Genomic DNA, 16003 nt, shown 5'->3' with positions numbered 1-16003 from the left:
TTCCTGTATCAGTAATATTTATGAGACATCATTTTTAATAGCTGCATACTATTTGATTGTATGGTTACTGTATAGGTCTTTTATTGTTTATTGTCGATCATCGGCTCACTTATAATTCTGCAACATTATAATCTATGCTGGATAGTATCTTATGGTTAAATCTTTGCACATCCATACTCATGTCAATAAGGAGGAACTGCTTGGGTGGACAGATAGGTATATTTTTAAGGTTTTTTTTTTGTTTGTTTGTTTGTTTGTTTTGCGGTATGCGGGCCTCTCACCGCTGTGGCCTCTCCCGCTGCGGAGCACAGGCTCCGGACGCGCAGGCTCAGCGGCCATGGCTCACGGGCCCAGCCGCTCTGCAGCATGTGGGATCTTCCCGGACCGGGGCACAAACCCGCGTCCCCTGCACCGGCAGGCGGACTCTCAACCGCTGCGCCACCAGGGAAGCCCTATTTTTAAGGTTTTGAGATCACACTGCCAAATTTCTCTCCAGAAAGGTGTAACCAATTCACACTCCTACCAATAACCAATTTACATCCTCTACTCTCTCTCTCACTACCCCCATGCCAAACCCAAATATTATTTTTAAAAATATCTTTTGATAATTTGATAGATGGAAAAGGATATCTCATTGTTTTAGCTTGCACTTCCTTGATTACTAACTATTGAACATTTTTTCATGTTTACTGACCAATTGTGTTTCTTATTTTATGAAACGTCAGTTCATGTCTTTTGCTCACATTATTTGGGATATAAAGTTTTATGACTCTTGTGTCCTTGATAATGAATAATCTCCTTGGTCTCTTTCAGTGCTTTTTACCTGAAATTCTCTTTCAACGCTTTTTACCTGAAATTCTCTTTCAACTGAGATTACTATTATAATCCCTGCTTTCTTTTTTTTTTTTGGCGGTACGCGGGCCTCTCACTGTTGTGGCCTCTCCCATTGTGGAGCACAGGCTCCGGATGCGCAGGCTCAGTGGCCATGGCTCACAGGCCCAGCCGCTCCGCGGCATGTGGGATCTTCGCGGACCGGGGCACGAACCCATGTCCCCTGCATCGGCAGGCGGACTCTCAACCACTGCGCCACCACGGAAGCCCTTTCTTTTTGTTTATACTTGTGTGATGTCTTTTTGCTCATTCTCCTACTTTTAACTGTTCTGAGTCATTTTGTTTTGAATATGATGTCTGTTAGACAGCATGTGAGTAGAATTTGTTCTTTTTTAACCTATTGTGATGATCTGACTTAAAATTTTTTATTTGACACATATGAAAGAAGATATAACAAATACGTTTATTATTAAACGAGGTAGTTAAATTCACTTATATTTATTATTGGCTTTTTTCCAAGTCTCTGTGTCTCCTCTGGTCTTTCCATTTCTTTGTCTGCTCCTGGTTCTTTAACTCTCTTTCATACAACTTCCCATGACAGAACGTTACAAAAATATGAAGTGACTCTTATAACTCGCATCAAATATGTTCTTCAGTTGCTAAATGGGAATAACTGACATATCCTGTAACAAAAAAGATGACTTTTTTGGTAATTTCAAATCTTTAAGTAAATGGCTGCGCACATACTGTCACAGATTCTGACTAAGGATTCTCGTCAAGGACGGGACAGGCGCGCGGTGGCGGAAGAACACCGGGGCTGCTGCGTCGGCACTGACCTTCTTCTGAAGCCCGCCGTTCTCCTCCACCAGCGGCGGAAGAACACCGGGGCTGCTGCCTGGCGGAGCGTCCACATTGTAATCACGGAAGCAGCAGAAGAAGGAGCTGAGGATGCTGCGGCTCCTCTGCTTCTTCAGGCTGACGTTGCACTGGGATGCTGGGAAGAGAAACAAAGCACAGCGTGGCCAACTGTAATACTACGGGAAAACTCGAACGTGCAGCCGCCCCAGAGCCCTGACATGTGGAGACCAACTCAGGACCAGAAGACCAGGGTAGCCAGGAAGTTCCTCTAAAAGATTGTTACGTGACTCCTAGAGGGCCAGACAGTCGATGGAGTCCAGTCCTGCTGGCTGGACAGAATTCCCCTGATCTCGGCCCAGTGGGGGCTGCTTGCTCATTAGCTGACCCATCCCCAGGGCCATCTGCCTTCCTGAGACCAGCAGATAAAGTCTTCCAACCCTGCACAAGTGCTACTTCAAAACATAGATCCTTGCAGGCACAAATCAGACTTGTCCCTCGCTGAGAAGCATTTCTCTGTGAAGGGTACCAAGGAAGAGTCACATTGAAACTGGGTTCTTGGGCACTCCCTGCTCACCATGGAAACAACTAACTTCATGGGTTAAGAAATAAGATGTGTGAAGGCACGAAGCAGCCCTCTTCTTAAACTCTTAAACCCATTTGTCAAGAAGTTGATAGGAGCCTGGACCCACAGAGCTCAGGGGTGGAGGCTTCCATCACACTTAAAACAGAAACAGCAGGAGAGGTGGGACAGAACATCAGGGCTGGCCAGGGCAAAGCCTGTCTTCACGAGACCCAGGGCAATACTGTGCCACTGACTCATTCCCTGGCCTGTCCTGGACTGAGGCTCCGGAGGGAGGGATGGATCCTTTCTGTTATCCAGGGCTCAAGACAAGTCGCCACAAGTCAGAAATAAAAGACAAAAGTTAGTACAGATGAGAAACACACCTCAGGGGAGGAGGCTGACAATTTGGAGGTGCAGAAGCATTTAGCCCTGGGAATGCAGTCCCACCACATACCACGTCTGGGTGGGTCAGCAGCAGTCCCACCACATACCACGTCTGGGTACAGGCTACGGGCACAGGGACCATGCTTGGGGTTGATGGGAAGATCACCACTGTAGGAAATTATTAAGTTCGCATGATAACTGTTGGAGTCTGTCTCTCCCACAAAGCAATTCTGGCACGATTCCTCTCTGTACACTTGAGGGATTTGTATAGCACCTGCCCTCTCAAGAGATCACAAAACCTTTGCTGAAAGTCTGCAGGTACCCTTCTGCCAGCAGCAAAACCAAATGCATTCAGAAATTCTGAAAAAGGACTGAAAGGCTGTTTTGCCAGCAGCTCCACAGGCTTGGGTGGTCTTTAGCCTGGGTTTAGGCAAATGGCCCAGGAAGTGTGAATTTAAGATAATCGCTGGGAACTCCTTGGCGGTCCAGTGGTTAAGACTTGGCACACTTTCACTGCCGGGGGCCCGGGTTCGATCCCTAGTCAGGGAACTAAGATGCCATAAGCTGCCTAGCACAGGCAAAAAACAAACAAACAAACAAACAAAAAAACCCCTTCATTAATTAAAGATGATCTTTAGAACCATAAATCTCTGGAAAAGCTGGCTGTTTCTTCTTCCTTATGAATCCTTAGGTTCATGTCACAGGGCACCCGTCTTCTCATTTCAGGCCCCACTCGTCCGGCCAGACCAGACCATGGGGGCCACCAGGCACAGCGGCCTCCCACACAGAAGTGGTGGCAGCGACAGTGACCACTGTTTCCTGGGGCCAGCCCTCTGGGTTCTAGTACTTTACAATCCTCATCTCATGTCATCCTCACAGCTACCCAAGGAGATAGGTGTGATTGCTTCCATCTAACTGCTGAGAATATACAGCTAGTAATTGCACGTGCCCAGATTCAAACCCAAGTGGGTCAGTTTCCAGAGCGCGTGCTTTCCCCATGCACCACACTGAAGACAATTCTGAAACAACTCAGGTCAGATTAAGAAGGAGGGAACGTGCCAAACGGAGAGAAAAGCACTGCCATAAACTCATATTTAACATAAATGATTGGTTAAGCTGTTTTGTTGTTACTTTGGGTATTTTAGTTTTTCATGCCTCACTCAGATAATTTAGTCAGAGGAAGAAAAGACTGTCTCTTCCCCGGCTGAGAGCACATTTCTCTGCAAGTAAACAAGCTGTTTGTTCATGTCTTGGTGACACTGAGCCGTCAACACCCAGGCTGGGCAGTAAAAAGCTCTGCAAAAAATGCACTTTCCTGGATCCTATTTTCATCCTTGGGTCACATAAATCTTCCCCATAACTAACTAACAAATTAACAAGCTAACTTATGTGCTAAAAAAAATCCTGACCATGGAGCCAGGGAGCTACTTATAATTCCACCATATGATTACTTGCCATGTGGCAGCCACAAAGAGGGCTGCAGGGTCAATATTTGCTCAGGTCACTTGGGAGGCCATCACCCCTGACAATGGCAGCTCACTCCATTCCCCCGTCTATGTAGGAAGAGGTGAAGCAGCTCACGGCTGTGGGAGGGTCCAGGCATCTTCCTGCTAAATAAGGTCACTACTAGGGCCCGTAGGAACCTCCGGGCAGCTGGGGGCTTTCGAATCTTCTAATCACCCTTGGGGTTGGGCTGGTGCTCTCAAAAGCAGGCTAGCTGGGGAAATGGCTGGATTCCCTCAGGACCAGCATGAGCCCACCCTGCCCACGGCACTCACTGTTCCTGAAAGGTCAAGGTGGGCTGTATGGGTCTCATGACCCTGCTGCCTTCCACCCCAGCTGCTGCCTCTCCACCAGCTACAATCCAGAAGGCCCTTGATTTACTCATAAACTTCTGGTAAAAGGGTTTCAGCTGATACACGAAATCAACATCTATGGTTTTTTTTGTTGTTTTTTTTTTGCAGTACACGGGCCTCTCACCGCTGTGGCCTCTCCCGTTGCGGAGCACAGGCTCTGGACGCGCAGGCTCAGCGGTCATGGCTCACGGGCCCAGCCGCTCTGCGGCACGTGGGATCCTCCCGCACCGGGACACGAACCCGTGTCCCCTGCCATCGGCAGGCGGACTCCCAGCCACTGCGCCACCAGGGAAGCCCAACATCTATGTTTTAATGGACAAATGTTTATAACATTAGATCAAAAAAGCAAGATAAATAATTGTATATCTGACTTGATCGTAACTGTGCAAAAACAAATGAAAAGAGATTGTAGTAGAGAAAAGATTGGCAAAAATATATCGCAATGTTAACAGTAATTGTCAGACTCTGGGTATTTACACCTCTTCCTTCTATATTTCCCCAATGTTTTATAGTCATTACATTTTACTCTAACAATGGGGAAAGAAAACAGTCTCGTTAAGCTTTCTTTCAGCAACTCTGTAAAGCTCAGGAGAAACCATATCCTACGCCCAAACCCAAACCCTTACACCTATTCCTCCGCTTTCCACTCCATGCCTGTGAAGGGCAAAATGAGGCAAGAGCAGCGTCATAAGCCTTGCAGGAGGTAATTGTCACTGCTGTGGTGGCCCAGGCTCAGCCCCGGACCGTGACATTGCCGGGATGGAACATGCCCACCAACCCAAACCAGAGGGGCCCACGTGAAGAGAGGGCACTGAGTCCATGATCTGCCCCAGCAGCGTGCTCCCACTGGCTTTCCCGGCTGGCAGCCCACCCAGCCTCTCACCACCTGGCCTCACTCGCCCCTTTGAATGTCCCTACTGATAACACGAGAGGCCCCCTGCTGGCCCAGGGAGCCAGAAGAAGGTCTTTATCAGAATTTTAACAGTAGGGTATGAAAATCAGTTTAATATGTACATCTTCCAGTTACATTGGTTTTAAGAATACTTTGGAGGAGTAAAGGAGAGAGTAGGAACTTTGAACATCAGTCTCGAACACTTCATAAAGATTTCCATGTTTTATCAGATTTAGGAGGAAAACATCATCAAAAATTATTCTGAAGTTTTCTGTTGCTTTCCCTGATCATCTTCCTGCTCCTATCCACGTCCACACCTGTGCACCTCATGTCTGGTTTCCTCCTCATGGTAGACGCCTCATCACGCTGACATCCTACCCCCCACTCCTCCTCTCCTCATACCCCACTTCTGAGAACATTCCTGTTCTTCAGGGGCTGGTTCAAAGCCCAACCCCTTGAAGGAAGCCTGTCCCAGTGGAAGGGATTTGCTCCTTGGCCACTGAACTCCCAAATAAACACATGTCTGTCTGGGCTACATCTTCAGCCCATTCCTCTCTCCCAACTTCCAGGCCAGTTTATCCACCTGCCTGCCGGATGGACATCTCCTCCGGATGCCTCCTAGGAGTGCTTCACCCAGCAGGTCCCCTCTTTACCTGGGGCATCAATCTCCGAGTCTAAACATCTACCCTTCCCCCTCTCATTAAGTTGTTGGTTTTGATATCCTTGGTGGTTCTTAAATCTGTCCTCAACAATGCCCTGTCCCTTTCATATCCCAGTTGAGGCCCTCATCATTCTGTCCCCGGACAACTACAATAGCGGCAGAACTTGTTTTGCTGCTGCTGATTCTGTGTCCTATAATTAATCATTGACATGACCCACCGAGGTGTAGCCCAACAAGTGAGGAGACTGGTGGTTGTGAATATGGCCTCTGAAGTCAGCCTCCTAGGTGTTGGCTCGACCAGTAAATGTTACGGGACCTAAGTTATATGACTTCTTTGTGCTTCAGTTTCCTTATCTGTAAAATAGAAACAATAGGCTTGTTGTGAGAATTAAATGAGTTCGTATAAAGTACACAGAACAGTACCCAGCACAGGGTAAGCACTTCATAAATGTCAGCTCTTATTATTATCATTAGTTTCTGAAGAGCTTGTGCTTCGTAAAGGAGTAGGGGTTCTGCTGGTAAATCCCGGATCAAAGGCTGGATCCACATTGGGTCCAAATGTGGGTCCACATTTGTTCCCTGCCGTCTGACAACTAGGAGGCATAACTTCCTATAACAGACCTTGGTTACTTAAACTGTAATTTAGAAAGCAAAACTAGAAAAATCTCAGAAGTGATTCTACTCAACTGCTCTAAAACCTGGAGAGGCAGAGATGAGGAAAGAAAATGGAGGGAGGGGTGAAGCGTCCAGATGAATGCTGTTGGGGACTGTTTACCTGCTTCCCCTTAGAAAAAGAATACTGCTTTCAAGATGAGGGGAGGAAGCATCCACTCTCTCCTGCCCACTTGCTCAACCCTCCTCTGCTGAGCTCTGCCCCTGCCCTGTCTGCATCTGATCCAGGGGCTCCTTGCCCCATGCTGTGCATCAAAAGGGAGCACCCTCCCGGGGGAGGAGGACTGCGTGAGGACCAGGCAAGGAGGCCAACAGACCCATCGTGGCTCTCCTGCAGGCTCCCCTACTGGGCCACTGTATGCTGTCATTTCCCCCCCGGCTCTGGGAGCGCAGGCCCATCAGAAGGAACTCTTCTTCTTCCTCAGTCCTGCTAATGAAGACATGCCTGTGGCTGGTCCCAGCAGCTGCCCTTCTCTCCACACAGATGGCTGGCCCATGAAAATGGCATCCTACAGGGTAGGATGGGGAGATCCCCGGCAGGAGCAGATGGGGTGATCCTAAGACTTCCCCCATTTTTCTGAGCAGGCCTGTGTGGAGGAGAAATCCTGGGAAGGGTTGTGAAGAGCTGGAGACGTTGGGCAGGGGCCTCACCCATGTGCCTGGAGCTCTCTGACCATGTGGGGAGTGTGTGACGTTGAGGACAAACAGACACGTGGTCCGGTTTTCCTCGATACACCCTGGGAGCTAATGCCTCTCTCTTTGTCCCTGTACTTGATGTCACTGCAGCCACCAGATGAACAACCTGCTTCCCACTCATACACCCCCCCGCCACCGTTCTCCTTCAACGGCTGGGGACCTCCCATCCTCCAGCACAGCAGATGAGGGGCTTAGAGAGGGCCTATGAATGGGGCGGCTAACATGAGTGCAGAGATGGCTGCCTTGCTTGAGTCTTCAGTCCTAAAGGTGAGACAGGAAGCGTCCTCAATACCTCCCTGGTCTCTCTTGGCAGACTGCTGGTCCAGTAGCAAGGACCAGTATCTTCAAAGCACCAGTTGCTGATGGGCAGTGTAGTAGACGTGTGACATTTTTGCCTGCCAAGATCCATTTCCCATCCTCTGGTAAAAGTTCCACCACTCTCACCTCACCAACTCTCAGTCCATTACCAAAGCCTGGCCAATAAGAGCCATGTGATTGGCTTAGAGATGGGCGCATGACCCAAGCTGGGCCGAGGAAAGTCGGCCCCTGATTCACGTTACGGCTATTGGAGGAAATGTTCTCTTTTTGCTGGTTTGTTAAGCTGGCAGGATGTAAGCCTGGAGCCACCAGCGGCCATCCTGGCCACCAAGCGAGAAGCACCTACCTGACTGATCACGTGAGCCAAAACTGAGTTGTGAAGAGGGGCAGATCTCTGACTTGATTTCAGTAAACCAGATCTTTCTGGCATTTTCAGTTATGTGAATCTCTTTTTCTTTGAAGCCAATACGAATTGGGTTTATGCTATCTGCAATGGAAAGGATTATCCCTGAAAATGTGAGCTCCTAGGCGAGGCAGTGCAGAGACGCTGATAAATCACACAGGCACCGTCCCTACCTCATGACACGCACGCCTAGGAGGAGAGACACGAGAATAAGCAGTTCTAATACAGTATGAGTCTTCTTATGATGGGGTAGCACAGGGCGCTGCTGGGGCCCAGAGAAGGGCACAAAGTCCAGATTTGGCAGGGGGTGGGTAGGAGTGACTTCTTAGAAGAAAGTAGTCTGACAACTGGGCTGAAGTTGTATAAAATTGTTGGAGGTGGGGGGCTTCCCTGGTGGCGCAGTGGTTGAGAGTCCGCCTGCCGATGCAGGGGACACGAGTTCGTGCCCCAGTCCGGGAGGATCCCGCATCCCGCGGAGCGGCTGGGCCCGTGAGCCATGGCCGCTAAGCCTGTGCGTCTGGAGCCTGTGCTCCGCGACAGGAGGGGCCACAACAGTGAGAGGCCCATGTACCGCAAAAAAAAAAAAAAAAAAAATTGTTGGAGGGGGCAGGGAAGTAGGGAAACAGCAACGTGTAAAGGCCCTGAAGTGAGAGAGAGCATGAAATATTTGAGAAATCAAAGAGGCGAGGTGTTATGAGATGGGGATGATGACAGCAAGGGCCTTGTAAACCACGGTGATGAGTCTGGATTTAATTCTATGGACCCGGGGAATGACGTAATCAGATCTGTACCACACACGTCATGGTTTGACTTCTGTAACTGGAACTACTGAGTTTAAATTTTAGATTATGACTAATGTAAGCTATCTATATACATCACAGATTTCCAGGATGTTTAAAAATCACAGATGTGGCCTCTTTTATGTAACATGCCTAGAATGGAATTTCTTATTTGAAAACTGACTTTATTTATTTATTTTTAAAATTTATTTATTTTATTTATTTTATTTTTGGCTGCACTGGGTCTTTGTTGCTGCACGTGGGCTTTTCTCTAGTTGAGGCGAGCGGGGGCTACTTTTCGTTGCAGCGTGCAGGCTTCTCATTGCTGTGGCTTCTCTTGTTGCGGAGCACAGGCTCTAGGCCCATGGGCTTCCATAGTTGTGGCACGCGGGCTCAGTAGTTGTAGCACATGGGCTTAGTTGCTCCGCGGCATGTGGGATCTTCCCGGACCAGGGCTCGAACCCGTGTCCCCTGCATTGGCAGGCAGATTCTTAACCATTGCGCCACCAGGGAAGCCATGAAAACTGACTTTAAATACAAGTTACACGGAAAGAAAATGGGCTTTAGAATTACATTTACATAGAATTACCCTGCCTTCTGTTTGCCAGTGTGAATTCATCTACCTAAGCCACACAGGTAACAGGGGAATCATAACACCTACCCCCACAGGGTTGTTGTGTGGATGCAGCAAAACCATGTATGTTTGTGTAAGAGAGAAAATCTATCAGCAGCTTAAGATATAGCAACAAAAACTGATGATTGGTTTAGGCCCAGTGCAGTGTCTCACTGTGAACAGAAGTTAGTGACTGTATCCAGACAACAGTCCTCACAAAAACAGCCTGGCTTTAGGAGAAAACACGTAGGCAGACCCATTTTGGTTCTGGTTATGTGAATTCTAAACTTAGAACTTGAAGTAGCTCTTTCAAACTCTACCTCCTATCTAGTGAAGGTTTCTTTGTATAATAATAATAATGTTAGAAAGTAAACAAGTAAGAAGCAGCTCTACATGTGAAACTTAAACCCTAGGATTCAGGCCTTTTTGAAGAAATCTTACATGAAATATGGTTAGAAATAAAGTGTTGTAGTTAAAAACATGGAAAGTCTTGGAGAAAGACCACCAAGGCTGACGGTGGGGTTTGGCCCTTCACTGGGACAAGAGGACTGTGTTTATGCCAACAGACAGAAGGCACAACGGAACCCACAATGGGTTGGTATGACAGGCCGAGAGGGGCATTTCTGATCATCCTCTTATACTTACTTCCTGACCTGACTGGTTTCCTTCTGTATCCAGAAATGGAAATGTTGACCCCAAAGCCAGCGTTTCCTAGTTAGTGTGATAGCTGCCCACGTCACATAACCACTGCCCTTTGACAATTCTGACCTGGTTTCGATTCCAGATGTGGAGAGGCTTAGGAACCGTCCTGAATCCCTGGCTGCAGGATCACAACCTCTGGGGTCTACACTGATTCAGAGCTTTGCACACTCTCCTCTGTGAGCACCCCACCCACCCATCCGTCCTTATCTCTGATCTGAGCTCAAACTCCCGGCGACCCCCTCCCCCATCTCTACAGATCCAAGGAGTGCTTCAGGGTCAAGATGAAAGTAGCTGAAACATAGGTGGAAATGTTTGCTACCAACTATGACTCCACCCCCAAACATTCAAGTGAGGAAACTGCATCTTGGCAGCTATAGAGAACAAGGTTTACCTTTCATTTCCACAATGCCAAGCCAGCCTACATGCCGACTCAGGGTCCAGACTACCGAAGACCCCGAGTAACAGAATTTCCAGGAGAAAACTGACTTAACACATGAATTCTACTGCTAATGTGTCATAGCACCAAAACCTGCCATCAGAACCAGCTTCTTTCATGCCACGAGCAGAAGCGAGAAAGGTATTGTGTAGCAGATTTGTGTCATCCACGTATTTACAGCAGAACATTAAAAACATGTGGACACCAATGCTGTTACAGCTGCAAAACTGGACACCAAAGTTTCCCAAAGTAGGCTATTTCTCCATACATGGGGATGTCAGAGCGCATTACAACCCTGAAGAGACCGTACAGCTGAATTCACAACCACTTTACCACAGAAAATGCTAAACACCTTTTTTTAAGGGAGGAGGGGGAGTTCCTCTGAGGGTCAGCTTTTAAATGAATGCACCATTTCTTCTCTTCCAGAACTGGGCTACAATCTCTGGAATGCATCCCAGGGCCGAGGTTTGGAATGGGTGTCTAACAGGAAATTCTGGGCAGTCTATGCATACATTACATTCCTTTCCCACCCTGAAACAGTTGTCAACAAACACAACTTTCCCCTGTTTGAATAACAGGGGGGGTTGGGGGGTGGGGAGAGGCCAGGGCACAGACCGCACAGAGTTCAAAAGCAGATGTAGCTGCTGAGAATCCAAACATCCTCTTCTCCTAGGAAAAGGACTTAGTCACTTTTCAAGATGTCCCATCAGTCCCTACTTTCTTCCCAACTGATCGATTTGCTCAGGGAATTCCACCCGCCACTCTGTGAAAGAAATGTACCTTTGGAAGCTCTTGTCCCTTCTGCAGCCTGTAACTGGCAGTGGTTCCTCCAGCAGTGAGACATCAAGGGGAGGGCCCATAAGGGTTGATGGCTAAAAACCGGGCAGGAGAAATCCTAATCTCACCCTCTGAGATGGAAGGTTGAGCTTCCCCATTCACAGTTGGTTTGTAACAGCCCACGTTAGTTGAGTGCCTTGTTTGTGTGAGGTCCCTGACATAAATCACTTGTGGCCTTCATGATGTGCAGTGCCATTTTCCGATGAGAAGACAAGACCAGGAGTACATATAACTGTGCAGTGAGGGTGCTGGGGTTCAAAGCCAGAGCAGCCTGGCTGCAGAGCTCCCGGCCTTCCTACCACCCTTCCCTGCCTCTCCCCAGCACTTGATGGGTTTGGGTTTTGTTTCCAGGGAGAAACTGAATATGAAGCCTTATGCCACCTGCCTTCACTCAAAATACCACACTTCTGAAAACTCCAAAATGAACCAGTGCTACTCCCGGCAACCCTATTAGATGAAGCCAGACACAGTGGCTGTTGTGCCGTCCCCCGAATGTACCCAGGCCACCGAACTCTGTGACTCAGCTTCCCAGGAGAGCCCCTCAGCTGGGAATGCCTTTCCTGGCCTCAGCACTTCCCCAAACCCCTGTGCCCCACGTCACACAGCTCCGAAGTAGCAGGGCTGGAGATAAACCAGGTCTGTGTGGGTCTAGAATCTGAGCTCTTAACCATCACTATACAGAATCTGTTTTTCACACTGAGAGCCAAAATAAGTATCGGAACAAAGGATTTAAACAGATGACGCACTTATTTAGAGGAAGCAAAGGTTAAAATTTAACAGTAATCAAATAAATGAATGTTTAAACAACGAGGTCCAGTTTTGGACCTAAAAAATAAGCAGAAATGATAAAAATAAAAACATATAGCCAATGGTGGTAAGGCTTTGACGGCCTGGGCCCATTCACTCACACATTGCTGGTAACTCTGTAAACTGGAACAATCCATATGACAAGTAGGTGAGTGATGTGTCAAAGACCACGAGGTGTTTATGCCGGTAATCTGACCGCCCAACAAAGCGGGGTGCTTAGTTAAATCAGTGCACAGCAACTGGAGCGAATACTGTGCAGCCACAAGAAATGACCATTATGAAGACATGTGGGGAAGCATTTGTGGTCAGGCGGGTCACCTCAGACACCGTGCTGCCCGATGTCTGTAACTTTGTCATGTGCTTCTGGACACGGTGGGGAAGGTAGGCTCCAGGGGTACTGGCTTGGAACGTATCTTGTTCATGTCTCAGTCCTTAAGATCTAGAAACACAATAGTACAAAATAGGCCTGACATAACAAATGTTTATTGAACGAATGAATGTGTGAAAGGAAACACAGAACAATGAAAATGACTGATTTGATAAAAAGGAACAGCTCCTGCAATTCTTTAAGACCACGCTCAGCCGAGCAGCATGTCTTTCCTGGGAAGCCCTCTTGCCCACAGTGAGCCTCCCTCTTCCAAAGAGCTTTAATCTGTGCCACCCACACAAGGCCAACTCTCATCTGGGGAACCCAACACACAGCTCCCTGCCATGTTTAGCAAAGATGGCAACTCCTACTTCCTATAAAGTAATTAATGCAAGTTTTCTTATGTGAAATCCACCAGTATGTTAAGTGAGCACAGCAATCTCTGGATCGTAGGACTAGGTTAATTATTATTTTTCTTTATACTTTTTTTTATTGCTTCTCAATGTCTACAATCTGCATCATGTTTATAGTGGAAAAAACTGAGTAAATATTTAAAATGTTTGTTTCTACTTAATATGTGAACATTTTCACATTTCAACAGATATCCTTCTATAACCTTATTTTGGTTGGTTGTATTGGATTCCACTGTATGGATGTGCACTGTGTCATAATTAAACTAACTTTGGACATTTATGTTGTTTCCTTCAAACTGTGTCATAATACTGCAATTTGTTTGCAACAGCAATGCTGACCTCCGCACAAACTAGTTGTTCATCAATGTGGGACAAAATGTTATATATATCTATCTATATCTATCTATCTATCTATCTATCCCTGGTGTGGAATATTATACAGCCGTGAAAAAGAAGGCTGCAGCTCCCTGTGCACTGATAACAGCCAACACTTATCTTACCTAAGATGTACCAGGCACTATTCTATGCACTTTACATACATTGGCTCATTTAATCCTTTCAGTAATCTTATGAGGTTAGGACTACTATTATATTCATTTTATAGATGAGGAAACTAAGTCCCAGAGAAGTTAAGAAACCTGCCCAAGATGACACAGCTAGTAAGTAGTAGACTTTTTTCAAATCCAAGTAGTCTGGGCTCTTAGCCTCTGCTTTATATTGCCTACTGATAATGGAGCACATTCTGAGATACATTAAATGAGAAAAGCAAGGACATTGGAACATATAGTGTACTACCATCAACCTTCAAATACAAAATCAAATAAATTAACAAAATAGAATGCACAAGCGTGTGCATATTCTTACATGTGCAAAAAGTATCTCTATAAGTAACTGTTGCCCCATGGGAGACGAATGGAGGACACACCAGAAGGGAGGGAGAATTACTTTTCACTCTATTCTCTTTAGTATCCTTTGGATTGTGTATCATGTATTAAAATAATAATTGCATACTGTATATCATGCATTATAAGTAAAAAATTAAATCATCAAAAATAATATGGCAGTGAGCATAGCATACATAATTTTATGTGCACATCTGATTTATCCCTTAGAAGAAATACCTAGAAGTGTAATTGCTTTTCAAAGGCCAAAGTCTTTGAAAAAAACGTCAAGCCTCTTGATATCTATGGACAATCTGCCACTTAGAGAGGCAGTGTGTATGCGCACCCCCTCATGGGGTGTTCCACTTAGGCTGTGCAAACTCTGAGACTTTAATTGGCCTTTGCCAAGCTGAAAGGTGAAAATAGTAACTTGCTGTTGCTTTAATTTGCATTTCTTGGATTGCCACCCAAGTTCTACAATCTCTCATATACTTTTTTTTTTTAAATAAATTTATTTATTTAGTTTTGCCTGCATTGGGTCTTCGTTGTTGACATGGGCTTTCTCTAGTTGTGGTGAGCAGGGGCTACTCTTCATTGCAGTGCATGGGCTTCTCATTGCGGTAGCTTCTCTTGTTGTGGAGCACAGGCTCTAAGCGCACGGGCTTCAGTAGTTGTGGTGTGCGGGCTCAGTAGCTGTGGCTTACAGGCTTTACAGTGCAGGCTCAGTAGTTGTGGTGCACGGGCTTAGCTGCTCCATGGCATGTGGGATCTTCCCAGACCAGGGCTTGAACCCATGTCCCCTGCATTGGCAGGCAGATTCTTAACCACTGTGCCTCCAGGGAAGTCCCTCTCATATACTTTTTGGTCATTTCTAGTTCTTCTTTTGAAAACTGTGCTTATATATTTTTGCCTATTTTTCTATATTTTTTCTTTGACTTATAAGTGTTCCTTTGTCACATATTAGAGACATAATTCTTGGACTGTTCTGTACATTGGAAATTGCATCAGTTTGTTTTCAGCCTTCTACTTTTTTAAAATAGTAGTTATGTATGTGCAGAAGTTTTAGTTTTTAGGAAGTCAAATCTAACCATTTTTCAAATGATTCCTTCCCAACCTAATACAGTATACTATTCACTTATATTTTCTTCTAGTTCTTTTTTAGTTTAAAGTAAATATCTTTTAAAGTAAAGATTTTATCTGTTTTATCGGTTTTACCTGTTTATTCTGGTACACAGTAGGATATATGAATCTACCTTTTCCCCCCAAAAGATTAGTCAAATATACTAATAATATTTATTGAACAATTCACCCTATACAATGATTTGGGCATTCTATTCTACCCTATCCCATCCCATCCCATCTCATCCCACTCCTTTTCTTGTGCCAGTAACACATAGCTTTGCTACTGTAGATTTAATGTTTTATATTTAATAGTACCAGTCCTCCTTTATTATTTATTTTCAAAAACTTCTTGTATAGTCTAACCCTTTATGCTTCCAGATGAATGTCAGAATCACTTTATCAAGTTTTAAAAAAATACCACTGGGATTTAGTTGCATTAGGCTCATAAAATATGCATGCACTAATTCTAGTTAATTCCATTAAAGTAATTAAAATGAGAAAGTTAAAAAATCCATTTGTTGTACCTTATTCCTAAAAACTGCGCCAAGATTAAAAGCGGCCTTGGTTATCAGCTTAAAATAGATTATTATAACTATAATATGTTTAATATAAGTCCCATGGTAACAACAAAGAAAATACATATGGAAGAGAGACAAAAGAAAGTGAGAAAGGAATAAAAGCATGTCATTACAAAAAAAAAAAAAAAACCCAAAACAAAAAACAAAGAAGAGAGCTAGAAAGAAAAAGAGGGTTAAAAAAATTACAAGACTGACAGAAAACAATTAAAAAAATGTAATGGTAAGGGGGCTTCTCTGGCGGCACAGTGGTTAAGGATCTGCCTGCTAATGCAGGGGACATGGGTTTGAGCCCTAGTCCGGGAAGATCCCATGTGCCGTGGAGCAACTAAGCCCAT

The 16003-nt window shown here is 45.7% G+C and overlaps 1 protein-coding gene across 4 annotated transcripts in view; it reads right to left on the bottom strand.

The window, feature by feature from the left end:
- The window catches only part of CTDSPL (CTD small phosphatase like), a 121724-nt gene that overhangs the window by 29142 nt on the left and 76579 nt on the right, over window positions 1-16003 (bottom strand). For all 4 annotated transcript variants that reach the window (XM_029244180.1, XM_029244182.1, XM_029244183.1 and 1 more), the window contains exon 2: window positions 1668-1825. In XM_029244180.1, the coding sequence (XP_029100013.1) occupies window positions 1668-1825 (158 nt within the window). The remainder of the gene's footprint in view (window positions 1-1667; window positions 1826-16003) is intronic.

The sequence above is a fragment of the Monodon monoceros genome, unplaced genomic scaffold (genome assembly GCF_005190385.1).
Source record: "Monodon monoceros isolate NGI ecotype Baffin Bay Population unplaced genomic scaffold, NGI_Narwhal_1 Super_Scaffold_3, whole genome shotgun sequence".
Classification (NCBI taxonomy): domain Eukaryota; kingdom Metazoa; phylum Chordata; class Mammalia; order Artiodactyla; family Monodontidae; genus Monodon; species Monodon monoceros.
This window is presented reverse-complemented; position numbering and strand designations above follow the sequence as displayed.